The sequence below is a fragment of the Melopsittacus undulatus genome, chromosome 4 (assembly GCF_012275295.1).
Source record: "Melopsittacus undulatus isolate bMelUnd1 chromosome 4, bMelUnd1.mat.Z, whole genome shotgun sequence".
Classification (NCBI taxonomy): Eukaryota; Metazoa; Chordata; class Aves; order Psittaciformes; family Psittaculidae; genus Melopsittacus; species Melopsittacus undulatus.
This window is the reverse complement of record NC_047530.1, coordinates 20,984,680-21,012,502: the sequence shown is the minus strand read 5'-3', so window position 1 is coordinate 21,012,502 and position 27,823 is coordinate 20,984,680. Positions and strand designations below refer to the sequence as shown.

Genomic DNA, 27,823 nt, shown 5'->3' with positions numbered 1-27,823 from the left:
AGCTAAACTAAAAGAGAGGATCAGAAAAAAAATAAAAAAAATCAATGAAATAATAACAGAAGCCAAAATTCCACATTTCTCAGCTTTATATTAAAAGAAAAATCTAATGCTAATTACACAGCCCCTGTTAAAGTGAAGTCAAATCAAGAAACCAAGTGAGCAGAGGGAAAGGAGAGACTGGTTTTTTTTTTTTTCTTTCATTAAGTATTTCTTGCAGTTATGAAACCACAAGCTTGCTATTATTTGGTCTTCAGGTTCTGTATCAACTTCCAAGTAAGTAAAAGGCAATATGAACATAAGAAATTTCTGTGCACTGCTAAAGCTATGAACATCTTCCACCATCAGTAATGTGCAAGCTAAGGACAGAATCTGGCCAGAATAACAGTGCATGTTACTAATGCTACACTGGTATCGTTAGGTTGATTTTATTATTGTGGAAATCAAGATCTTAATTTGCACCAAGATAAAATAGTTACTGCCAGTGGTTCTGGGCACCGTATTTTGGCAATATATTTCATGCCTCATTTGCTACTGGAATTATAAGGTTTTCAGTAAGTAACTTTGCATTTATCATGACAAGAAAATCTTAATTTTTCTTTAACAGCACACTGAGGTTATACTCCGTCCTGCTTAAACACTGCAATTAGATAAGAGAAAGTTTATTAATGAGTCATGAAAAGGTTTTAGTGTGATGAACAGCATTCCTTCATTTGCTGAGATTAACGAACTTCCACAGAGCAACACAGCCATGCCTGCACAGTGCCTTATTTAGCCTTCCAGCCACCTCCATTCTCTTTCTCAGAATGGCAATGAAAACCAAACACAAATGAACTAGAGGCAGTGCAGCCCAGTACTGATATATAAATTCAGCTCAAAAGATCTCATTCCTACTCCCAGATCACCCACCTTAGTTTAGCTGCTCTTCTGGTTTTGTTATTTCTTTGTTATGTCTCCCATTTTTGTCTGCTTAACATGATTAGATTAAGGCTAGGGTTGTTACCTATGACTCTGCATTATGCAACCCTAACAGATACTGAATTTGGCTGAAGACTCGAAGAAGAAAATCAGCCTATTTCTAACCTTATGCTAATCCAAAGTTGTTCTCTACTTACCTACAAATGCAATATTATTAAGAAACAAACTGTGACGTTTGGCTTACCTTTTTAAAACAGTTTAGATTCAGACTCAGTGCCCCAGATTAAGTAGCAGCACAGATATTTAAACCAGCCATAAACTCTAAACTTTAACCATTTAATTTCAGCATAATAAACCACACAAGGCACTTTCTGTCAGAGAAGGGGACCAATTAAACATTACCACTTTTCCCCTAAATCAGCACTGTCCACTGATATTTGTTAAGTTTGCTGATCCAGCAATCTTTAAGGCATACAGAAAGATGAATAATAGAGATTTGTCAGTTAATAACCACTATAATTCAAGAATGTCACATAGAAGCGTTTTGTTTAGTGAACAATATGCTGTCTAATTACCCTGCTCAATCATAACAGCACATATCAATACAGACGGCTTTATTTTTAAATTGCTTTACCAAAGTGCTGCACCACATAGGCTTCACAAAGTTTGAAGCTACCAGTTCACTCTCCCCAAGTACGATAATCATATAGATTTTATCAATAAAAAAATGAAGCCATAAATTTTTCTTACTTTTAAAAACAACTCTGTGCTCTTTACTGTAGCTGGCAAGCTAGAGAAGCACCAAACTTGCCTTTTATCACGTACCTCAACATGCACCACTACAGCATAGATACAAATGTTGTATAATGTTAAGTCTGATTTGTGGCATGTTTCTGCTATAAAAACATTCACATTTCAAATAGGGGCTTGAGGGTCGACTATCCACATTGAAAACAGTTTTTCCTGTCAAACAGGCCAACATAAGTATTCCAAATTTGAAACAAAGTAAGTACTACAAACTGCAGCCTGTTAAAAATGATTTAAATTGCTCTAAAGAACCTCTTGATTCTTCCCTGGCATTTGGTCTTTTAAAGTTAAGTAGGACAGAGAAATTGTTCCTAACAGGAATAGACACCAAGGCATTCACATGTAAATTACCATTTTGTATTTGAAAGACACTTAGTATTATCCCAGTGACTTTCTAAAATGTCACAATATTTGCTTCCCCAGCACTTAAGCTAAAAGTCAGATTACTTCAGATGGAAGTGTCAAACTCTGCTTCCTCTATAATGACATCACACTTAAAACAATAATGTCAAGGAAGAATCTTTCCCATTCCTGCTTTGATTTCCTTATGGAATATGATGGGGATGGAGGAAGGTAAATCAGGCAAGAGGAATGATGAATAAATAAAACTTTGGAAAGACAAACACGAATATTATGTTGAAGCGCTCTTGTTCTGCTGGCACTGCCATACACACTCATCCCCAAACTTGGCAAAAGGAAGGAGCTGGGAGCCCTGAGATACAGACATGGACTAAAATGGCCCCTCATAACAGTAGACAAAAAAAATCTGTCTGCTGATCTGGCCACCTCATGCCCCTGATAAATGCTTGACTGCAGACATGCAGTCCTGTCCCAGAAGGAGCACTCATATTGTTGAGCAATTACATTCTCAGCTGTACAACAAAACCACCTTTTTGACAGGAGAAATAATCCCTTCTTTCTAACAGGAACAGACTCTCCTTCCATGTGGTTTTTCACAATATACTGCTCTTCTCAGCTATGGTTTTAAAGGCTTATAACCTAACAGACAGACATACATGATAATCTGAGATTAAAATCAGTATGAAGGCTACTTATCTCACAGATTTACAACACAGGCTCTATTGGTTATTTATCTGCAGGCTCTCTGGAGCAAACTATTTAGTTACAGACCTTTTTATTCCTTCTACTTACTAGTGGTGAAGTACAGAATATGAACACAAGTATGATTCAAAAATCACAGTTAAATGCTTAGGCACAATCTTTCCTAAGTTTTGCTTTGGTGGGAGTTTTGTTTGGGCTGGTTAGGTTTTGTTTGGGTTTGTTTGTTTGTTTTATTTGCTTTGTTTTGCTGTTGTTTGGTTGGGGTTTTTTAATAAATCACCAATAGGTAACTTCTGGGGAAAATAAACTTAAATATATGATTACACTACAAACACAGAAATATGGCTACTTTAAACTGAAAATTATGTGGAGAAAAAGGTACTTAAAAAAAAACCCAAACCTTTCTTTACCCATGGGGTGCCTAGACAAAATTTCTCAAAGATGTATCATCAAAACTTTTACTGACTGAAAGGAAAAGTCTAGTGTAGAAGAAAGAAGAGACCATGAAGAACATAGAACACACACTGTACCTACTACCAATAATGTTTTCATGCCTGTTACAGGAAAAGACAGATGATCATTAGATGTTTTCTTCTGCACTGCTTTTGCCTGAATGGACTATTTCCTGCTTCTCATGGGTTGACAAAAATCACTTAATATGAGTTTTACACTACAAGTAAGAAGAGTCCCCTAGTCACGGAGAAAAACACTTTTACATTCAAAGATGAAAAACCCTACGTTAGTTTATAACAGAAGAGAGTAAAGATTTTAATCAAAAACATGGGACCACTTCCAAAGAATAGACTGACAGAGACAGCCTGCCATCTCATTAAAAAAGAGAGGGAAAAAAAAATCTAGTTCACTAATTAACAAAAAAGCCAGGGCTTTTTTTTTTCTAACAAAAAAGCTCTTGGGAAAAAAGAAGAAAAAAATGATTCATTTTTACAAAACATTTAATCTGAATTCTCCTCACCTTTCACTGGCAGGAGGCTTCTACAGGCTGCCTCTGCGGCACAAGGCTGCATTCTGCCCTGAGTCTTCTTCCAGAGGTAGCTTGAGTTCACTCATGCTAACTCAACAAGTTAACCTAAATGAAAGCACCAGGCAAGAAGGTTCAAAGGGAAAACTTGTGGTGCAAAACACATCCAAATGATTCAAGTGTGAAGGGTACCCAGAAGGGAACTGCACATCAGGTGCTGGCAGCATTGCATGCCAGTGCCTACATGAGAAATTAAATCCTGGTGGGGCAACAGCTGCTTCTGTGAGCCCAAAACCACAATAATGACTTCTAGCAAGGAGCTCCCCCCAGCTTCCTGACCTGCCACTGGTTCACCAGGCAAGACTCACTGGTAGGAACATCCTTCCACTCAGCACCCTCCCTGCCACCCCTCTTATGGCAGCTACATCTTATTCTAAAAGCATGTGTTGAGTCTTTTTCGACAATGCTCTGACACCATGGTAACAAACTCGGGCTCAATCTGCCAAAAAAAAGCACACCATATTCCTGTTGTAAAAACCGACTTAAGTTAACCCATTCTGAAGGCAACTTGGACAAAGAAAAGGCAAAGGATGCATCTTTTCTACTCCTAAGCACAGAGCAACAGCAAATAATTACTGTAAGTAATGCAGTTAGCTGCAACAGTATAGAAGTGTCCTGCAAATACTGCATTTTTTAAAAGCTTCTGGCTACAGACCAAGTACTGAATTAATTTATGAATTAATGGCTTTCTGCTGTTTTTCTTTACATTCTTGATCCATAAGGAGATACCAGTCTGAGGAAGAAAGCACTGTGTCATTACTGAAATGAAAACACTACAACAATTCCCTCTATAAAATGAGACAAAAACTCCAAAGCACTCTTGGCATCCTGCACAGAGAAACCAGGCAACAGCACATCCATTATTTATTCCCATCATCAGTCAGAACTGGTATACGCTGCTACCAGTGGAAAAAAAATTAACATCTGCATTAATTCCTAGTGCTTCCCAGCCCTCTTCCAGACCCAGGGTGTTCCAAAATAAATCTGTCTGCTTAAAGTTCAACTACAAAGATGAACCCCACATATTTCAAGCTACCCTGTAATGAAGAGGGAAACTCCCTACCCTTCTCTCTGCAGAAGTTCACTTCCACTAGTCATCAGGAACACAGAACAGACTGTTGTTAATAACAGGTGCCATAATGATCTATTTTTAAGTGGTGGAATGAGACACAGGCAAATCATGAGACAGGAAAGATTAAGAACAGGAGAAAAATAAAAGCTGGAAGTATATAGTGAAAGGTTAAAAACATGATCAAGAAAAGGAAATTCTCTTCAGAGTCTTCTATCACATCCTGTACTGCAGCACCTGAGCAAAGTCGGAAATGTTTGCATGGGACAGAGTGCAGAGGTTAGGAGATGTCATTATTTCCAAACCACTTTGCTGGCTCTAATAGAAGAAATACTGGTTTCTGTTCAAAATTCAGAAAAATGCAGTGCATTTCATTAAAAACAGTACTTGCTCTGTATTCTCTTATGCTAACAATCAAATAACTTTGACCTACGTCAGTGCCACTAGAAACCAGACCTGGTGGCAGAACAGAGGCTGAAACACTTCATCTGTGCCTACCTGCCAAGTATCAAGACATGCACCTGGGCGAACTTTCACCTTAAAGCAACTTGCTGAATAACAGACATATAAAATATTAACAAATGAACACATTTTATTCTACACCCAGAAATAGTAAATTACTAGAAAAAACTTCACACCATCATCATTCCTGAGAAACACATGAAGGGGTTACATTTCAAATAAACACATTAAGTGTTCAATCTGGGCAGATTCTGATGTTACTGATGCAGTTTACCAGTGCTATGACTAAAAGAAGACATCATCCCTCAGACTGGATGAGAGAGCAGGTAAAAACACTTACGAGCTACTGAGAAGTTATTTAAAGGCGATTCTCGCTGGTCAACATCCTGCGGTCGTTCCTTGTAGCCAATGAACGTGCCATCGTTCTTTAGAAGAAAGTACCGTGGCCTCCATGTTTTTATGTATTCTCCTGCAAAGAAAGGATAGGCAAAGGGAGAGAAGATCAGAAAACACTCCAAAATCTGCACCCCAAACTGACTTGCCAATACTTGGGTTTTTGTTAATATTGGAACTATATGTCATCCTGACATAGCAGCAGTTTTAAGAACACTCAGTTCATTCTGATACAAACAGTGGAAAAATACAGGCACTGAGTCAGATGTTAACCATGAAAATGGGACTTCATAAAAGGTAAACAGCTATGTTTTGTTCTTCCATCAACTCCGATTTCCATTCAAATTCTGCAACATCTGCCTTAAATGCATTTTAAATTTTAAAAAAATCAGAGCAGATGTCCTATGCATTATTTTTGCTATTGTCATTTTTCATACTGACAAGTGGAGAAATTTTTTTCATTTACATTTTGCAGCGCAAGTATTTTAAACAACAATGGGTAATTTACTAATTAGTCAACTGCTTTATCAAACCAAGTCACTTTTAGACCACAAAAAGATAATTCTCTGCTTATGTTACATAACATCACTCACTCCTCTCACGACATCTCAAGCATGAAACATGAGATGATATATCACAATATGAAGGGGAAAACACTGGATGATGTATAGCTACCACAGTGAAGAAAACAAGCATCTATTGTGAAAGATATTCCACCTTTCTCTGACAGAAAAAATCATTCCTTGCTCACACCATGCTACTGTTCATCTGAGTAACCTGCACAGGTGCCAGTCACACGACTGTGATACAGTCACATTCAAGATGTCCAGCAGTAGAGTAAAACCAACAGTTGATCAAATCCTCAACTATTTACTGATTTACTCAGATGGCCTTTAGGGAAGGAAGACAGGGGTTCCACTTGTGGCTCTTCTGGGTGACTTTGTCAGCATACCTCCGTTTCCCCCTTGGCTCACTGCCCCTATTGTCACCTTCTCCGGCAGTCTCTCCAGAACCTCTAACAGCTTTACACATTGTCAAGCTGGCCCTCTAGGTCCTACGAGGTCCTGCAGTAATGATTCTATGCAGGTGAATCACAAAAGCCCCACTTGAGGTGCTATTCAAACCAGGGTACCAGCCACACATTTCCAACACTGCTCATCCCAACAATAACTGATTTTAAAACATTAAATAAAGAAGTGGTCACTACAAAGCACCCACAGCTGGCCAGCTGCTATACCCTCCTCCCTCTATATGTCTTCTCACTTGTCTGTTCACCACCAGGGAGAGGATGAGGGAGCACACTAGAATAAAAGCTTTTGTCTGGTCTGCTGCAGTAGGAGCAGACTTGCACACCCTGTGATGCTGCCCCTGCAGTGGCTGGTACCCAGTGCCCACAATTTCTTTTGCTAGTGAGCTCTACAAATGACAACCAGGAGCAGCGAGAAGAAAAGGTTCCCCAGATTTACTGGCTCTGGCAACCTTCTGCTGCTCTCCTGTTCTACCAGGCTGTGCTCACACCTTCTTTCCCTGCTGCTTAGCTCTCCCCTGCTGGTAATTTCTCTCCCAGCAATGTATACCCTGCCCCAGCAACTCCCCTGCAGCTGCTTCGCCTCCTTCCTCTCCTCACAGACCACCTCTCCTTCTGCAGTGCAGTTTCAACCTGCTTTGGGCACCAGCTGTGCCATTTCTTCTTCTGCATACAGAAGCACACGTAATCCCAACACCAACGCCACATGGCCAGGGGCATATGCACCCCTAGCTGCTGCTTTCACCTGTTCAGCCCTTATTAGGCTTTTAATTTTCTCATCTAAAGCAAAAAACAGAGCTACTGAATTGGTGGAGAGTCACACAGAGCCACCCTTCCAGCTGCCATGTCTGCAAAAACATCAATTTGCACTGATGAAACAGGGAGCAGGACAAGGAAGAGAGGAAAAGGAATCTCTGAGCACAAACCTCAGTCTTTCTTTTAGAGACATCTGTTACAGCTGCATTATACTAACCTATAAGGGATTTACAAGAATGTCATCATTGCTTTAGGAGTTCCAGAACTCCTCACCTATAGTTGTCACAGTTTAACATTTACAAGCTAGGCAGCAAGCATAAAAGGTTTTGTTTTCATCATCTTTTTAATTTTGACCTTAATTAAAAGCTGAAAACTTTCTGGGATCAGTAGGAGATTATGAAGCCTTTCAGACTTAAATTATCAGTCCAACTCAGCCCAGGTCAGTGAGATTACTCCAACCTTGCTACTATTACACCAGTGATGTGACTACAGGGACAAGAAGATGCACAGCATGCTCAACCTAGCTCTTGACAAGAAGTTTTCCAGGTAAGGAGACAGCTGCCAAGACTATCATGATTTTGGAACACACTGTTACATACTTGTCAGTACTCTCCTCTCTTGCCTAAAGCAGATGCAGAAGACCTACACACCATCACATACCCTTATCATACCTGCATTTAGGACTAAATTCAGATTGGATGTGATGAAAAATAAGAGCGGCAAGACAGTTTCCATTTCTCTTACTTCCTAATCTACACTATGCATCTTTCTCCTCAGTATTTATAAAGACATACATTCTTTTGCAGATTCTGAAATTATTATCTGGTTATTTTCAGAAAGTATGCATAATTTTGCACAAAATTACACTGTACTGTCACAAGAGACTCTTCCTCTTAGATTAGATGCTTATGTTTGGCTCTTATACTCTCTTACAGCTTTATTCCACCAATCTGTTTTTCTGTTAGGAACATATCATCTAACAGAATTAATCACACAGTCTTTAAAATGGTGTATTGCATACATACATACATAGCATCCTCCTCCACATTCACTCTTCCTTCACTCTTTCTCTGTGAAAATTCAAGGATTTCATTGCTGCCAGGCATTTTGCAAGGACCATTCTACCTGGACCTTCCCTTAGCTATTGCTTTAGCTGGCTCTGTGTCCTGATCCACCTTTCAATTTGCAAAAAAGTAATGTGTGTTCTTGCCATATTACAGGTTTCATTAAGCTCCAGATATGTGGAAAAAGAAGTTTAAAATCATGTTATTTTTTTACAAATTGAAAGGTGGATCAGGACCCAGAGCCAGCTAAAGCAATAGCTAAGGGAAGGTCCAGGTAGAATGGTCTTTGCAAAACGCCTGGCAGCAATGAAATCCTTGAATTTTCACAGCAAAGGAGTGGTTGTTCCTGTTGTGTTTTTGTTTTTAAGAATTACAAGAAGCTACTTGAAGTCACCAATTCTCGCAGTTATGTAGTCACACCGGAAGAACTGTACTGAATACAGTAAATGCAAGCATGTATAGCAAATGCTATCAGACAACACTGAAAAAAAATAATAATGATCCACCATGGAAAAATGAACAATTTACAAAGCAAAACATTTTTTCCTCTCTGATTCATTGCTTGTGTAATGCCCTGGCAGAGCCTTCTTTGTTTTCAGTAACAGAATGCTAACACTGCAGAGACAGGAAAGCAAAAGCATGGGTTATAAATCCTACATATAAAATCCTGGAACCAAATAGACTACTCTGTAGCTTGCTAGCTTTATTATTTAAAATCTTTATGTACCATTCTGTTTACTCCAAGCAATTTCCAAATTGCAAAGATTCCCAAACTGTATATATCTGGAACTATACATGAAGATTGTTATAGACCAATTTCCCTTTATTGCCTTGTGTCTGCCCCCACACACTGCACATTATAACACTTAACACACACTTAGAATGTAAATCCATCTCATGCCAGAAAAGCTTTTTCATAATAACACATACAGCAAAGCATGCTTACGCTTGAATATTTCAGAAAAAGTTAAACATAAAACTCTTTTGGTTCATGAAAAGTTAATTCTACTGAGGATTTACAATAATGCAGGGTTAGGTTATTTTCCTCTCCTCACCGAATCTGGAGCTGTCTACCACTGATAGAGTGTCTAACATCAGAAACAGCTGCCACTCCCTGGGAAGCTCACAGGGTAAGTGGAGAATAATGAGCAGCAAGCACCAGCAGAACAAAAGAAAATCCATCTTTATTTACCAACTGCTGCATGCTTGTTGCTGCATCAAGCTCATTCAAAGCCAACACCACACCCTTTAATTCAGAACAGACTATACTTAAGAAGCCTCTGCTTTTTCTTTTTTCTTATCAACTTAAACATTCCAATGGTTTGAAAATAAAAAGTTATTAGGTTAACTAAGTCAGCGTCCAGTGATACCCTCGATATTCCCAAAAGTGCTGGACCAACTATTAACTTTCTTATGCCCCAAAGTAACCCCAATAAGCCCAGGAGAACCAACTGAAAACAAGGTCTCAGTTATATGACATGCACTCAAGTGACCACCACAAATCCATGGATAAATAATGCATTAAACTTTCTGCTCTGAACATCCAAACTATCACCATTAATTACAATTAAGGGTAACACTCAAAATATTAGAACTTTGAGTTATGCAAGCTTTCCCTACATTCCCACACACTCCAAAGACATATGACATTCTTTGATTGTACTGCCCTGAACTGTATAAGGGAAACACGAAAGTTACGCCAATTGCAGCGTTAATGTGCCATCAGTCAAAGGCAGAGTGACTCATTTCTGAGACTTCAATGGCTATGAGAAGTAGTCTTTATCCTTTCGGCCTAATAAGGCTTTGGTGAACCAGATGCCAGCTTCCTTAAAGACATGAAGCTTTCGAACCTGCCATCTCATGTGTGCTGAAGAGCGGGTCAGATTTAGTTTGTGCTGCTTGAGTAAATAGGGTAAGTGTCCACTCACTTCAAAACTTACTGAAATCAAAACAGATTTGGAAACAGAAAACAGGCTTGAAAACTTGCCCTTGCATTTCTAAAGCACTCGGAAGGAAGCCCTTTCCAAACACAGCAAGCTAATTCTGGATCTTAACGACTTGACACCAAAAAATTAAGTCTAGGGTGACCCGAATGAAAACTCTCAGTTCAAATATGTTGTTTTTTAAAAATAGCTGCACAGACACCCACCAGGCTGGTGCACCACTCTTCCCTTTCCTCAACAAACTGTCAAAACAAGATATTTAAGCACAGTGCCAGGTTCTGGGGAAAAGAAAAAGAAAGAAAGGGGGGGAAAAAAAGGAGGTTATGTCTTTCCCAACACGCTCAGTGAGAGGATCTCTGGTTTGTCTGCCTATTGAGAGGCACAGTGAAGGGGGGCAGTTTCTTTGATGATGCTTTTGGGCCCCTCTCTGGATGCCTCCTCAGCCGCCACCTCCAGTGTACAGCTGCGGAGGCACCGCTTGTGCCCTGAATGTCAATGAGGCGGCCAGGGCTGCTGCTGGCACGCTCCCCGGCAGGGCAGGAGGTCAGCCTGCCGCCCGGCTGCGCCAGGCCAGGGCTCCGCAGCTCGCAGGCTGCCTTCTCTAATGCGGGGTCCCATGGCTGCAATGGGATAATTTGGGGCACGGCAAATCCGCTCCCCGCTTTATTCTCCCTCGGGCAGCTGGAAGGTTGTGGAGTGTGCCGGCAGCCCGCATGGCTGTGAGTGACGTGACTGCCAACAGGTTAAGAAGAAACGCCTCCTCCTCCGGCTCGGCTCCGGCTTTTCTAAACCTACTGTCGTTTCTCACGCTCACAGAAAGCTGCCATACAGGGCACCTGCTTCATTATCATATCTTGGGGGAATATGGGAGGGGAGGAGAGAGGGGAGCGAAGGGGGATGGCTGAGCGGCCTGGCGTTCAAGCAACAAAGGCAGCCCCATGAGGACTACTCCTGGTCACCTGGCACCCCACATCTCTAAATTAACTTCAGAAAGCAACAAACAGCCTTGGCTTGGGGCTTCCCACAAAGCTCTATGGGTGCACTGTGTAGAGAAACAATTGTATTGGAAGCTACCTCTGTCTTTAGTTACACAACAGTGCAGATGGGGAACACCTAACAAAGGCAAGGAATGGGTGCTCTGATTCACAAAGCTAGGCCACAGGAGAGATGAAAAGTCAGATTACAGAGAAAGAAAAACAAATTCTCACCTAATATGTTCTCCATAAAGGAGACAGACAAATAACGCGTTCTTCAATTCCATCTCTGTCAAAGGGTTTGAGATTACCAGCCAACACCACCATTACAGAAGATGACAACTCCATATTTTTTAATCACTGTATTTCAACCGTATGGTTATGTAAACCTCAGAGTTTTCTCGTTCTCAGTCGTTCGTGTCCTGCCCCCCCCCCCCCTCCCCGATTGGTTGGTTTTTGGTTTTTTTTTGCTGAATTTCAGCTTTAGAAGGTCAAAAATGTTGCCATATTGCTTACAGCAATCAATTTAAGCAATACCAGATATTCCCAAAGGAGCAAAAGAGAATTAATCAGCATGCAAAAAACTCCTTACTCCTACCTTTGGCACAGCTTAGTCAGGCTAGTACTAACCTACAGCTGTCTCCAGTGGGAGAAGATGTAAATGAAGTTTCATTAAAAAAATAGCAGTTTTAAGGATAGCTACATAAATTACAGGGAAGTATGAAGTGACTTCTTCAGCTACACTGAAAACAATTTCAGAGTGAACTGCATCTCCACTACCTCATGGTGGGAGCAAACGGACTTAAAATTACCATGAGGTGTCCAACACAATTAGAGAAATCTTTTCTGCAGTATACTTGCAAGCAGCTACGGCATTTTAACAAAATAAGTTCCTGTAACAGAAAGTGCCATCACGTATCTTCTGCTTTTGACAGATGCCCAAATATCTAATATTTATAAATATACAAAAATGACAGAGGTGTCAGATTCACTGAAATGAATTAAGCATGCTTGGAAAAATTATTTCTCCCCATGTAATTTTTACCTATAATGGAAAACAGCACAAGCGGCTAACAAGGCACTGAAACTAGTAAGCCTCTGCAACTTTTTAATATCTTCCCTTAGAGAAGGGAGGTACCCACACCTATTCCTCGAGCTCACACCGAAGTTAATACAATCAGTATTTCTGCAAATCCAGCTCTTAAATACATTGCATGTGTTTATATAAAAGGTGTGACTTAATCCTCCAAAGATTTTATGATCTCAACTAAAAATACAGAGAAAAAACCAAAACAACAACCCAAACCAAAAACACCAAACACACCACACCCTGGTGTATTAGAACAATACAGGGCTTTTCTAGACATTATCTAAAAGCTGATATAATTACTTTACCTCTTAACATAAGCATCCTTAGTTGTGACTCTTGCGTTTATCTGAACACATGCCTTATTCAAATATGATATACCCAGTTCTGTTCTTCAGTAAATCCTGTCTAGAGACTGACAGATAGTGTAAGAGAGGTCAAAGCAATGAAACACACACAAACCAAAGCTCTTCCAGAGATTAAACAAAGTCAGTCTGAAAGCGCAGTTTTAGCTTGTATTCCTAGGGCTGCCAACACTAGAGGATATTCAGGAAAAGCATCATTAATTGATTAAAAATTGATTTCATTTCCTTCCCCCACTCTGCCCCATTAAAAAAGATTAGGAGAGCCAAAGACTCAGGCAAGAGTGATTTTCATGATGCATTTATTTGCTTTGCGAACATTAAATCTGGAAAGTACTCAGCAGAGGCTCCCCACTAAAATCCCAAAGCTGGTGAAGCTGAGAGGTGAGCTTGGTAACTTGGTGGGTGGATGCACACGGGAAAGCAAGAGCAGGGGAGGGAAAAAGCAGGATGTAGCCATGCAGAAAACATTCACAGTGAGCCCCTGGCTCGCTGTTCTAGGCTCCCATTACTAGATCATTGGGTCATTCATAAAGTAATTCAAAACCTCAGGGAATTGTAAAAAAAATGGTGAAAAAAAAAAGGCTAAGGGACACTGGGCGAGATTTATGAAAACAGCAGCTTTTCCAAAACACACGATATGGACCAACTTCAGAAGCGGTCTGAAACAGAAAAAAAAAAGCTCTATTTGTGAAAACTAAGCTGCAGAACAATTTATGGAGGGTGAGAAATTAGCACATTGTATTGTTATCCTTCAGCTTCTGGGTTTGAGTCCTAATTTTCAACATAAATACAGAGTTGGTTTAGGCCACTTACAATAAAAGCTCTAGCAGTAATTGTGTGATCATGCTGTGCATCAGGAAATTTTTTAAGAGTGCCAAGGAAAAAAAATCAATGCGGAATTTTAAACATGTTTATACAGACAGTTACTGGGTAAATATTTCATAGAAAGATGCATAAAAGCCAAGTTAAACAAATATTTCAATGGTAAAAATAAGAAGAAACATAAAAAAGGGTGTGCTATTTATATGTCTGGGACTAATTTGGACTTCCCTTCTTCATTTCATCACTACCAAGTCTGCAAAACCCTGGAGAAGTACATGAAGACCATGTTAGTTCTAATAAGTTTCATTTATCTTGAGCCATTTAATGGCCATCAATGGAAAAATTACAAGCACTTCCCAGAAAGCAAGTTCTAATATTTGTTATCATGGCAACCTCCTGGTTACACCTCCAAATTTAGTATTCCAGAGATAACTTTCACTGAGTCACTACCCCAAACTCAGCAAGGAAAGTCGCCTCCAGATAACGGGAGTGCCTGCCCCAGTTCAGAGGAATTTTGCAAAATAACTTAATTGCATACTGAGAATTTATTAAAGCAACTTCACCACTGGGTAACATGAGTGCACAAAGCCGCTGCAGCTCTGATGCTAAGACCAGCCAAGCAATGCAGGTGTAAGAAACCTTGCCAAGGATTTTTGTGCCTTGGAGTTAGGTGTCTCATCACTGTAAAACCAAGCACAATCCACAGCACTGCCCCAACAGGGACACAGACTCAGCTGGACACACCTCTGTCACTTTAAACACTGCTAAAATTCATTTATTTTTACAAGAACCAGCAAAGATCTTCAGTCTCAGTATAATCAGGCTGGATTCCAGTGGTATCGCAATTTAGCCCTGTAATATTGGAATATATGTATGCACTACTAAAAACACATACCTATAATTGTGACTATTAAGTTTGAACCCCAAAGTCATCTATTCTAGTAAGCTGTAACTCTTCCTAGCTGCTCAAAGCTCCAGGAGAAATGCATTCCAGAGAGTAACATGAAAAGCTGTTCCTTTCACAGGCAGGAATGAAATGAAGATCCACCTGAATAAAGACTGACCTACCTTGACACTGTTACCATGAATTAATTTTCACATTGCAACAGCATCTCAGTATGTTAAAGGCAATTTTCTTTTTCCATTTTTTTTAAAGGCATAAAAAAATAGAAGTATATATCACACAGAAGTAAAAAACAGATGGGCACAGGAAGATGGGAGCTTGAATAATGCTTCCTAGCCTGCAATGACCTGTACTGTTGTTTTGGGAATAGAGGGCAAAAATTCCAATCTCCTCTTTTGCAACTGCTCCCATTCCCAGGGGAAAAACAAAGATCATTCTGCACCCCCAGCCATCCCTAAACTCACACCAGTTCCCATGTGCAAACCTGGCACATGCCCCACTGCATTTTTAGAGGTCAGGGCTGCAGCTTTCCTCTGCACCTGATTTTTCAAGCACAACTGCTCCTCACCATGCACATCCCCTCTACCACCTAAATCCCAAAAGTCCCATACCGCAACTGAGCACAGTCTGCTCTCTGTAGTTCATCTTCCCACTCTTGACTTTCATGTCCCCGAAGAACAGAAGCAAAACAAACACCAAAACACATCACTTGCCTAGCCAGGTTACAGCTATGCTTTGGGTTTGTAGAACTTTCAACAACTTCAGCAGCTGTTCATGAGAGTTATGTTCCCACACTTTAAGAATGAGAACACCAGAAAGCTGCAAATAAAGCTTCAAACTCATATATACGAGTTTTTTTGTTTCGCCTTCTTGATAGAGAAAGGCAGAACAAGAGAGAGAGGGAGAAACCAAACTACAGATCACCTGGGGTAATGTTCCTGAGGAAGGTCATCTAGGGCCATGTCATGCCTCAGGGATTTCTGTAAAGGAAGGTACATGCACATGTACAGAAAATCCTGCATGCACACCCTGCTTTGTCATTAGATGCTTAGTGCATGCTCTGGTTACAGCATTTTCTTCCACTGGTCCCTGATCTGATGCTATCAGCTCAGGCAGCAGCTACTAGGGGCTCCTCTGCTGCCCCACAAGTCAAGCCAAGCAAGGCCACCCTGAAAACCCTGCTGCTGCTGCCAATATGGCAGGAGGGAAGCAGTAGGAGAAAGGGGGAGCATAGAGGCACCTAGCAGCAGGGCAAACAGTGTGGCAGACATGAGTAAAGATGAATCCACCCTGGCTGGAGATGATGCACTCTGGCTGCATCAGAAAGGAGAGTTTTGACAAAGGAGTGACCCCAGAGCTGGATCTCTGCTGGGCAGGGAGGAAGGCACAGGACTACTGAGAGAACAGGCAGGGCAGGGAGAAGTGGAAGTCCAACTCCCATCCTAGGCCACACCAGCTGTGGCCATCACCAGTCCTGGTCCAGGTCCCATCCCAGCAGAAACACAAGCATCTGGAGGGCAGGTTGTGCCCAGCCCATAGGGTGAATATTGCTCCCCATTCAGGACCTCTTGAAACACAGCCAATCAGAGCAAGTTTAAATAGCAAAGCTACATTGTGTAAATACACACACACATGCATACATATGTTAAACAGAGCCAGCACAGAGCCTGGCCATGAGCACACATCGCTGCACTGATCCTGCCACTTCGCAGGCAGAGCCAGCGCTCACAAGGAAATCTTCCAAAACTCAGCCCATCCTCTGGTCACTGGAAGCTATAAAGTTTAGTTTATTCCCAAATTAATGCTTTCATGCATTTATTTCCTCCTCTCCTTCCACAGTGGGTGAAAACCATTTTAACATCAGCTTCAGTACCAAGGTAAGAGAAAAAAATGTTTCCAAAAAGCAGTCTGCAATTTTCATTTATCCACAACACACTAAATTAATCTTTGTAGTGGGCAGACCTTCTTGCAAATTACTGTTTTCTAAATGAACCCACATTTGGGTACAGAAATCAGGAGGTACAGGCAACACCCTCTGCTGAGAGAGGCAGAGAGAAAAAGGACCCACATGAAAATTACCATCCTGATATTGTACTTCGTGATAAAACTGCAGTTCGACTACAAAATTACCTAAGCACAAGTCCGCTACCAGGTCGCTATTACTGGTTTGAGAATATGTTTATCTACATACTTCTCTTCACCTCACCAGAGAATCCAAATTTCTTAGTTTAATCACCTTCCCTTTCCCAAGAGAAATGGGAGCCTTTTCAAGCAACGAAGACATCATAGGGGCAGTACAAGATTAAAACAGACTAGAAAAATTAATCCAAAATGTCTCCATTATGATAAAGGTTCTCAATGAACCTTTAATCAACAGGTTCCAAATTTCAGGTATAAAATCCAATTGAAATTGCTGCTGTTGATTTGCAAAACCACTGTTTTCTCCTGCCCCTCTTTATTGAAAATGCACTCTAAATTGCTTTTTCCATAAAGATGTATGTCCAATATTGACAAAAGATCTACGAAAAATTCTTGATGGCCTGCAAGGATTCTTGTACTTAACCTGAAGATAAAATTTACAGGAATTTATCATACAAAAATCAAATGCTCTGCAGATCAGGGCTCCTGTTTCATGCTGCAGTTAGAATCTCTACTGAACAGGGGGTGGAGGCAATTAAATAGCTTCATTTGCAGTACCCAGTTCTTTGCACCTACTTCATGACAGCACACAGGACGGAGAGAAAGGTGGTTATGGCACTGTATATACTTTGCATTTCATCAGGTATGCTTCCCTATTTTAATCTTTAAAAAAGGAAACTGTAAACAGTAAGCTGCAAAAAGGCTGATGATGAAACAGCAAAAGATAGACGGGGTGGGGGAAATAAAAAGAATAAAAAAATGGGGTTTAGCATTACAAACATTAATGCCTTTTAAAAAGAAGGGATCCAGTCATATTTCCCCCTTCCTTTGTACTGATGTTTAATAAACATTTCCTCCAAGTTACCAATTTTGAGAAAATTGCTGGATAAACACTTGTGTTAACCCAGTTACATGGCTCGGTGCCAAATGTAATGCCAAACTTCCCAGTTGCAAAACGAGCTGTTTTTACACACCAAAGTAACCACGCAGCAGGCCTGCCGAGCCTGAAGACAGCTGACAGAGATGACTGTTGCTGTCCTCCCATTGCACCGACATCCATCCAAATACCAACATCTGCTGTGCTACAATTTACTTTTTACACAACATTTAGCAAAACAGTGCCTCTGACTGCAACATCATTAAGGAAGTAACAACAAATAAATCGCAAAGTCCCATCAGACAATTGTAAAATTAAAGCATAGTTTGTCTTGCATACTCTGAGCTTTAGTTCAGAGATACTGGACTTCAGAAATAATAAGCATTAGAATCTGTTTTATTTTATTAAACTCACAGGACAAAATGCTGTAAACTGTGACAAGTGTAATCCATCATTACAGTGAAAATTACAGTTTGGAGAATATTGACTTGACTTAATAGGGAGAGAAGCAGATGCCTGCTAGGCAGGCTGGCCTGCCCAGTAACATCATGCAACCCAGACTATGCCTGGGACCATAAAAAGTGCACTCTCAATTTGGGGGCTGCTCCTTTTCAATCACCCAGAGCACGTATTTGTATTTGCAAAGTAAGGAATTAACATGCCTAAAAACTAAAGTGTCTTTTGCTTTAACAGCAGGATAAAGCACAAGGGCCAAGGCAACCAGATGCCACCTCACAGAGGTGAGGTGAGGCGGCAAGGCAGGCGCCAGTAGTGAGTCCTGTTACAAATTTATGGCCTGAGGGTTCAAATTGGAATTAGGCTCCTACCTGAAAGCCAGGTTTGGTTAGTGGCTCCACTGTACTGCCCAACACACTTCACGTCACAGAAGTCCCTACATGATCCAATTGTCCTTCAGACCTGTGTCACCTGGAGTGCTGCAAGTCAAAATGAGGCAGCACTGCCATTGATACTGCCATGGGGCTCAGGCTTTCACGGCACACAGGCAAGAGGAAGGAAGGAGAATTTTAGTCTTTAAATTAGCAACTAGTTTTCAAAACCAATTGTTTCTTCATCCTGTCCTGCAGTAATTCCATGAACGCAAAACTAAAGAAAAATAAATAATCTTACTTTCATTTGAAACGTAGACATTGAATGAAAAAAATCATGAAAACCAACTTGAGTTCTGTTAGGCACCAGTTAAAGGTTTTTCCCCTCAACCTTTCTGCTCCCCATCACCACCATTAACACAACCTAAAAATTGCTGAAGTTACAAAAAGTGGCAATTTTTGTGGGAACAAATACTCCTTCTACATCCCCAGACAATGTGTCTGTCAGGAACAACAACATACCCAGCACTCAGCTCAAGATACAAGAACTTGGCAAGCTTTATTTCAAAGCAGTTTCACCAAAACAATAGTTTCCCTCAAATCCCTATCAACTCAGTAGTGGAAGACAGTAATACTTCAGATAACACAGACAGCAAATATTTCAGTAAGTTCAGTGGACATTCTTTATCCAATCTCCAGATAAAAAACCAGTCAGCATCCACAGACAGATTAGCATTAAGTGCTGAACTAATTTTGTCTTTAATTCATGCTAAAGTCAAGTGGTTAGGCACTTAAATACTTCTGGGGGTTTTGGTCAATGTTGATTTGTGAGACAGTGTATCAAGACAAGGTTGGATGGGGCTTTGAGCAACCTTGCTTAGTGGAAGGTGTCCCTGCCAGTGGTGGCGGCACTGGAACTAGATGATCTTTAAGGTCATTTCCGACCCAAACCATTCCGTGATTCTATAATTGAGACAGACAGATAGATTTGATATAGACAGATAGACAGCTAGATGTCCACTGCTGGTTACAGGAGAAGCCATATAAAGCAGAGCCTGCAACACAGATCCTCTCCTGAGCAGGGATTTAGAGAACAGTATCCTCTGTGCTAGCTTCTACATGTTTGCACAACAGGAGTCAAGGTCCATTGGAAACTTATCTGAAAAGTTGCTCCTGTGCAAACTTCAGGTTCAACCTTCGAGTTCAGAACAGAAACACTATTTGTTTGTCCATTTATCCCCTGGCATGGTTGGCTTTTTGTCAGACAGATGTATGCCACATGCAAGTCATTTCCCAACCCCTCTGCTCCACCTCCCTCCACGCACTCTGTGCACACTCTGACCCCTCAGCAAACGTTATAAGAGATGAGGAAGTGCCTCTGACACTTTGCATACTCTTCACAACTATTTTATTGCAGGGCATAAATGTTTTCTCCTGCCCCTAATCCCACTTGTATGGAAACAAAGCAAAACAAAAAAACCCATCACTTCCCAAACAACTGAATGCCCTACACCCAGCAGCAGGAAAGGAAAGGGGAGGGAAGGAGTGAAGAGGAAAGGACAGAGAGGATGGATTACACTGACGTTATTTTTGTCCTCTTCAAGTGGATGGGCTGAGTCAACTAAATATAGAATTTATTGAAGCAGGTGAAGAAGGAAGATGACATGAGCCCTATGTTTCAAGGAGCAAGCAATAAGCAAAGTACTCTCCCACCTCCTGGCCTGAAAGTTTCCCCAAAACACACTTCAATTTGCATGAGCGAGATTTGATTGAACAAATATTCAACTCACCACAGCCTTGCCTTTGGACATGTGACAATGTAAATGTTAAGCAGATAAGGTTTCCTGTTTCTTACCTGTTTGTACTATATATAAACAAGCACTGTGAAGTCCACATTAAAAAGGAAAGAGGTTTGTACTTTTCTGTGGTGTCTCTGGACAGAAATTCTTCCAAAGAAAGTATGTTTGCATGTACAGCTGGGTAATAAAGCACCACTTGAAATCAAATGTTAAGGAATGTTATGTTGTCAGTAGTAACACAAAGGATGTGGTTTCTATGAAATTTACCCGTTTATGTCAAGGACAATTGCTTGCTTCTGGTCAGACTGCAGTCCACAGCTTGCTCAGAGTAACTGCTACAGTAGTTTGAATTTCGCAAGTGAAAATCCATTCATACATATTTTTAACTCCTTACAGTGTCTGAGTGTGCTGTAAAATGCACTGGGTGGCTGTTGCCAGAAGCACATACTCCATTCAGTCACTGTGAGCAGCCCACACTGGCAAACACACAAGCAGCAAGTCTCACCCGGGCTCTTGGGTTCTCAGAGCCTGCAGCCAAGGATGCAAACAATAGTGTTTATAAGGACGCCAAGCGCTTTGCTCGTATGCACACAGTAGTGAGGAGCAAGGAAACATTCAGAGAAAAGACATAGCACCAGTCAAGCCATGACTTCAGTGGAAGTCATGCTCACATAAGCACTGTAACCTATCACTGGGCTTGAAGAACAGAAAGCTTTTATGCGGAACATTTCCCTTCTTCCATCTGTGCTCCCAGTTACCAAAGTTTGCAAAAGCCCCTCAACCTGAGCTGCATTTGTCCTCACAACATCCTTGTGAAGTAGGGAAGTGCTGTTATCACCATTTTACAGACAGGGAACTGGGGCATAGAGAGATAAAAATAAACTTATCCGAGGTGATCATATAGTAGGAAGTTTGTGTCAGAGCAGGAGAGGACTGGCTTCGATTCTCAGTTCCAGGCTGGTACTCTAATACAACAGACACTTCTTCAGCTCCTAGATGCTCTGCCTTCAATTCGATGCCCTGAGCAACAAGGAATGGGAAATGTGTATGCTTTTTATTAACAGCATTTCCAGTCCAGCAAAAATGGAAAAGGATATCAGATTCAAGCGTTGTTTGCATTCAAAAGTCCAAACCTGAACAAAGAAAACAATTTCCAAAATAGTCAGCACTATCCTGGTATTGTGGGAAAAGGAAGGCAGACAGATCAAATTTCTGAAGTTCAAAAAAACCCCCAAAAAAATCCATGTCAGGTCATAAGTACCATTTTAAAATAATGAGTGAAAGTTTTAATAGGAAGCTGGTATTAGACATGCATCCTTCTAGACCCTCCCTGCTCTGGAGATTTTAGGTTATAAAACAGTAAGAAATTTTAAAAAATCCTAACCTTTGGAATTGCTGTAGCAGGGGGACTAGATGATCTGCAGGGGTCACTTCCAACCACAACTATTCTGTGATTCTGTGAACTACAGCTATCCCATTTCAAACACAGGTTTGATGTAGTTTCATTTGGAGACCTTGGCTTCAGACTTCACACAACAATCTTGTCTCGGATAAAACAAATTCCAGAGGCTGGAGACTGCTCAAGGTTTCCCATTTCTGGCTGAGCCAAACTTCAATACTGCACTCAAAGGCTCTCTTTTCTAAGTGAAATGGCAAATTAGGTCCAAAATTTACTGTGTCCTTTGGGACTCCAGTTGCAGCCATCCAGAGCACCAGTTGCGAAATAATTTCCTACAACTTAGGGGCATTCATAAACCAGCATTTAATGTCAACCATTTGAGGTGACTATTACCCTGCAACAAACAGCAGAGCTCCATTACCTTACAGATCATCTGCTTTATTGAGTCTGACTCCAGAAAGTGGCTGCTCAACAGCCAAAGGATGACAGTCCACTATTAAACCATAATGAACAGGCCTTGATGAAGGACACAGCCATTATACTGACTGGGACAAAGGAAGAAATTTGCAAGTTGGTGCTAGCAGAGGGCATCAGCTCAGCTCACATGCAGCTTCCAGGTCACCTCAGCTATCAGTAGGCTATGCTGTCCATCACAGATGATAGCTGGACCTTATGGCCCAGGTCTTTACCTTTATAAGACTGATGCTGTAAACTTCAGCCATCAGCAACACAATGTGAACCTAAAGCCCACCTCCTTTGCCATGATCAGAGTCTCAAAGAACTGCAGCCAACCAGCTATTGCTGAAGGCGACTCTCAAAATACCTAATTCAACTTCCATCGGTAACATAACTGAAGCCTTGCTTGGAGACAACAGGAAAGAACAGAGCTAGCTCCACCATCCATCCTGTTACCCCAATTCCTTGCCTTCTTTTACACCAAGACTACAAAAGAGTGACAGGCTGGGATGACATTAGGAACTTTTCTACTTTCTGACAGGGAGCTTCACAGCAACAACATCCAACCAACTAACAAACCAAAAGAAAGCAAAATTCCCATCAGCATCTCAGCTATATAACAATCTTAGTAAACCAGACATTCTAGTAATTAAAGCAAAAAAGCAACTTTTGGTTCCAAAGCACAGACCCAGAACGCTAACAACAAGTAATAAACTAGCAAGATTTATGTTTTGAACCTTTCCCTTGAAAAATCCCAACTTCTGTATTTGAATATATCAATAAACACTGAAAAGGCCTGTTGGCAACACAACTGGTATTTATTTTCTGTTTGACAGCCACTGCAAGGAGTACCAAAACTAAAACCAAACACCTAAAGTAACACCTCTATAAATGCGGTGGTTATTCTCCTTCAGAATCAGGCTGTGCTTTTCATGAGACTCCCAATATCAAACTGGTCAAGAATCATAGAATACTTTATGTTGAAAGGAGCCATTAGAGATGATGTGGTCTGATCATCCGCTCAAAGAAGGGTCATTCAGAACTCTACATACAAATCCTGACACTAACAGCACATGTAGGTAATTCGAGAGAATTATAAAAATTCCATGGCAAAAAAAAAAAACAGAACGAATGCAACTTTATCAAAATGCAACTTCCAAATCAAATTTGAGCAACAAAACCTCAAGTCTGCTTGGCCATGTGCCCTCATTTTAATCTCCTTGCCTCCAGAAACTAGTTTGAGGATTGTGAGAGTCAGCAGAAAGATGAATATCAATAAACATTCTGTGTGTGTACTGGGCATAAAAAGGAAAAATGAATTCTGTGTTCCTCCATGTTTTATTTCACCACACAAATGATGAGAGAAATAGCACAGGATTGTACATGGTCAAAAAACCTATGCACGGCCTCTGAAGTGTGAACATGTATCGACAACCCCACATCCTGTTGTGTGTCATTCCACTTTTAAAATGGTGCCTGAAAACAGAAAAGTCTCCAGAAACACAAGGTTCTGCCATAAGCACACTCAGTCTAGTTGCAGGAGTAAGCAAACCTCTCCAAGACACCAAGAGCTGCCATGAAATAGCCCATTCCTAGTAGCCTGGAGTAGCTGCTAAGAAAGCTTTCCTCTGGCCATTGGGAGGAGGATTCCTCAAAATGGTAAAGAACCTTCATATATATATATATATATGTATATACACACACACACATATATACTGATCTTTGCACATTCCTGCCAGTAACCTGTCAGAGAATTTACACAAAAAAAAACCCAACCAAACAAAAAAAATCAAAAACCACCATAGAAAAAAACGCAAAAAAAATCCTTAAAAAGCTGTAAAACTTACCACAGTAAATTTGATCTTTTTTTTGTTTAGTTTCCCTATATTAGATACAGCTTTCTATAATATAATGATTTGAATTACTGCAGTACACTGCAGCTTCAGATACACATCTGGAGCTAAGCCACCTCTTGTACAAATAAAACAGTGAAACAGTCCCTGTTCTGCAGTTTACTGTCACAAGACAGGGATAACAGAAGGCCAGATACACAAAAAAGGGGGGACCAATATTAGGCATTGCAGTGAACAGCGGTCTCAGTACATATGCACTGCAAGTTCATCAAGGCCTTTTATAAGCAACACAAGGAGTGAGAGCTTTTAAAGAGGATAATAAAGCAGTACGGCAGCAGGAAAGTGTCTCCTTGCCTCCCGTTGTAGTTGCAGTATAGAAACATGCTAGGCTAACTGGAGGCAGAAGTTAACATCTTAATAGCAAATTAGAGATGGTAAAAATAGGTATGAAAAGCAAAAGCAGCTGGTTTTGCAGCTCAATACAACTAGAGAAACAACAAAGCAGCAGGAAAGGAGCTCTGCCCTGTTCAGAGCAGCACTCTGAATGGACACTGTTACATGCCAAGCATACAAAGATGCAAGATGATGCAAACCTTAGAAAAGAATATTCCCCCTCCTCCATACTTCACTTTGGTTTTCCATTTCCATGAATAACAGTATACTCCAGCAACTACAGCAACTTTGAAAACATCAACTTCTTTGAAGATCAAAAAAAAGTCTACAGACGATCTGGTTATAGTTGTTGTAGAGCCGAGACAAGTCACTATTCAGACAGAAATCTGGCCACCTCCTGCTCCAAGCAGAGAATGAGGTATACATGCAAAATCATGCTTTTCTCTGAAATTACAACTGATACTACTCAGGAAACACAGACTAGACTGGGGAAAAAAAAATGCATTAACCAAATGGCACAGTTATGCCGAACTGAACTGTACAAGGCTGGCTAGTAGTCTTCACTCAGCTGCCACAGGTTTATTCACCTTGAAATCATTTTATATTATTCCCAAAGAATGCTTTGTTACAGCCACTTTAGACCTCTCGCTTCCTTTCAAGTCAGAGGGTAGATATCAGTAATGCTGGGACATCTCAAAACATGAAGCATTAAAAAAATAAGTTATAGTAGGTATTATGGAAGGACGAAACACCTACAGTACAAAAGATTTCTACTGCAGCAAGAACAGCACATTCTAACCCAACATCATAAAAGCAATCCTCAAGTCTAGGACTAGAGCTCACTCAGTATCAGATCAGCCTATGCCAATGACAAAGTGTAAGTTTTAAGCAACTGCTCTTAATGCAGCTGAGCCACTATGGCTAAAGAGAAGAAGCTGCTCCAGTGCTTGTCTTCAACAGGGCTTTTCACTATGTTCAAAATCTGAGGACAGATCTGGTTGCTCCATTGTTGCAACACAAGTGTGTAAAGAGGGAAAATTAACCCTCTTTGGTTGTAAAGCCAACAGTCCAGAGGAAAAATTCCTCATTTTACCTGAATATGCTAAATATAGCAAGAGCTAATGGTCAGGGAACACACAGAACTCTTTAAAAATACACAACATCATTTATTGCACTGGGATGCTACTTGATGTTGCACAATCCAAGCTTTTGTTTCAAGCAAGAAAATGTTTTCTAAATATTTTGTCACCATGACAGTCTAGCCTTGGACTCAAATTCTGCCCTTGGTTACTCCAGAAAACCCCCAAGAAGACAAATGTGCTGTACAGCTTGTAGCCATGTCCTGGGCTGCTGGGAAGGTTCACCTGGCAGCGTAGCTACCAGCATTCTCTAGGCCCTCTGTGCTCTGCAGGGCCTCATCCCAAGCTGATTTGCCTACCCACAAACTAAAACTTTTTACATGAGATATGTGTAAAGAAAGAACGTCATATGTAAGAGGAAAACAATTTTGCAACTAAGAAATACTAACCATCTTTCCAACAGGTTCAGCTTTATCTGAGGAATAAAGGTAAAACAAACCTCATTCCCATGATAGCAGAATGAACTATTTTAAACACAGACAGAAAAAGAGACATATAAATACATCCCAGCTTTGAGGGTCCTGTTCCATGTAAAAACATTTATTTCAGGGACATCAATTTGGCAAACTAAATCTGAGCAGATATAGCCTAAATCCCCAGCACAGCCCCAATAAGAGAAGCAGAGCATTTCTGTATGACTCAGGAAGCCCAATGAAGACTTCTGCAGAACAAGATCAACAGGGTGTTTATATACAACCAGCAGCATCATGTGAATGGGCAGTTTAGTTTGAGAAATGAATGTTTGCGTTGTCATTTAGGAAAAAAAACAAAAAAATCAAAACCAAACCAGGAAACAAACCAAAAAACACCCTCTACTGCACTCTCACAAGTTTCTAACATTAAAAACATAGCAGGGGAAGGAAGTACTTCAGCAGCCAAAATTTACAAATTCTTACCATAACTTTGGCGCAGTAAACTTCTCCAGTGTCACAAAGGCCTATTCTTCGGGGGGCTTAGATGCCTTTTTTTTCAGGACTAATCCACATGTGAAGGCTATTACAGTACACACAAAATGCCAACAGAAGCATAAACATGCACACTTTTTCTGTGTGCGTGTGTTTTTTTCAGTTTTGCCTGTCTTTCTTTACACAGAAAGATACCTAGGAACAGCCTGGAGGCTGAGGTAGTCCTTCTTTCTCTCTTTATTAAGGAAGCTTGGTTAGCTTTCCCCTTTCCCCCCAAAACAGAAAAACTACTTTAATTCATCCAAATCAGTGACAGAGATTCATCCTCATGATTTTCATTCAGCAGCTAAGTTTCAGGAATTTAATAAAGAATTGAGATTTTAATATTGGGGGGTGTGTGTGTGTATAGGGGAGGAGAATGTTTGACTAGAAAAGAAATTCCTAACAGTAGCCTTTTAATCGTGTGAGAGGCACCATACTAGGACCGCAGAGAAAATGCTAATATCCTAAGTTACACTTGGCATTTCTGCACTGCAAAACCAAATCCAAGCTCTGAAAGTCAGCACTTTTTCCTTTTTATTATCTGAAGCTATATAAAAGCCCTAGCATAGATTTGAAAGAAATACAACAGAAAATCCTGCCTGATCTAAATACACAGAGCTAAATTTATCTTTCAGTTTTCGAAACACCGCCTAGAGATTGGGCATTTAGAGTTCTATTCACTGGCTAGAAAAAAGCCAAATGGTACATTTTAAAACTGACTTTGAAATATTGTTATGAGAACAGGGACAAGCTATGTAAACCCTAAAATTCTGTGGGTCTTTGTATTCACAATTATTGTTGCAAACTAAAAGGCTCATATTCCCTACTAAGCAAACATTTACAATTAAATCCATTCTACACAAGGCATTTGCATTTTGAGATAGAACAGTCAGTTGTTCAGCTGCTGTGATTTAGATGGATTGGTTCATTATTGCTGCAGTTCCTTTTCAGCTACACTGTATAACAAAGGGGTGCCAATGTAGTCTTGAATGGCTTTAAAGCTAAGTATGCTGGTATTCTTCCATTATGATGTAATTTAACTATCTCCCCGTTTCTCAGATCAAGATATCTTGACTTTACAGGCTAAACTTCAGCAAAATGACAGAAACAAGCTGTCACAATAGAATTCAGTAGGCAGTATCTCTGCAAGCCAGCTAAAGGCTATTGCTGGCAAGTTTACAGTGACGCATGAAAAAGTAATTCTCTAATTCTTATTTAGAATAAGTACTTTTCCTATAATATAAGTAACAAGGCAACTTCGACTTCCACCCTCGGAGATGCAGCAGTTATATACCTTCTAACATT

General features: G+C 40.5%; 1 protein-coding gene across 2 annotated transcripts in view; it reads right to left on the bottom strand.

Moving 5' to 3' along the window:
* The window catches only part of AKT1 (AKT serine/threonine kinase 1), a 76,810-nt gene that overhangs the window by 32,116 nt on the left and 16,871 nt on the right, over positions 1-27,823 (bottom strand). For both annotated transcript variants that reach the window (XM_034061674.1, XM_034061673.1), the window contains exon 3: positions 5,695-5,823. In XM_034061674.1, coding sequence (XP_033917565.1) covers positions 5,695-5,823 — 129 coding nt within the window. The remainder of the gene's footprint in view (positions 1-5,694; positions 5,824-27,823) is intronic.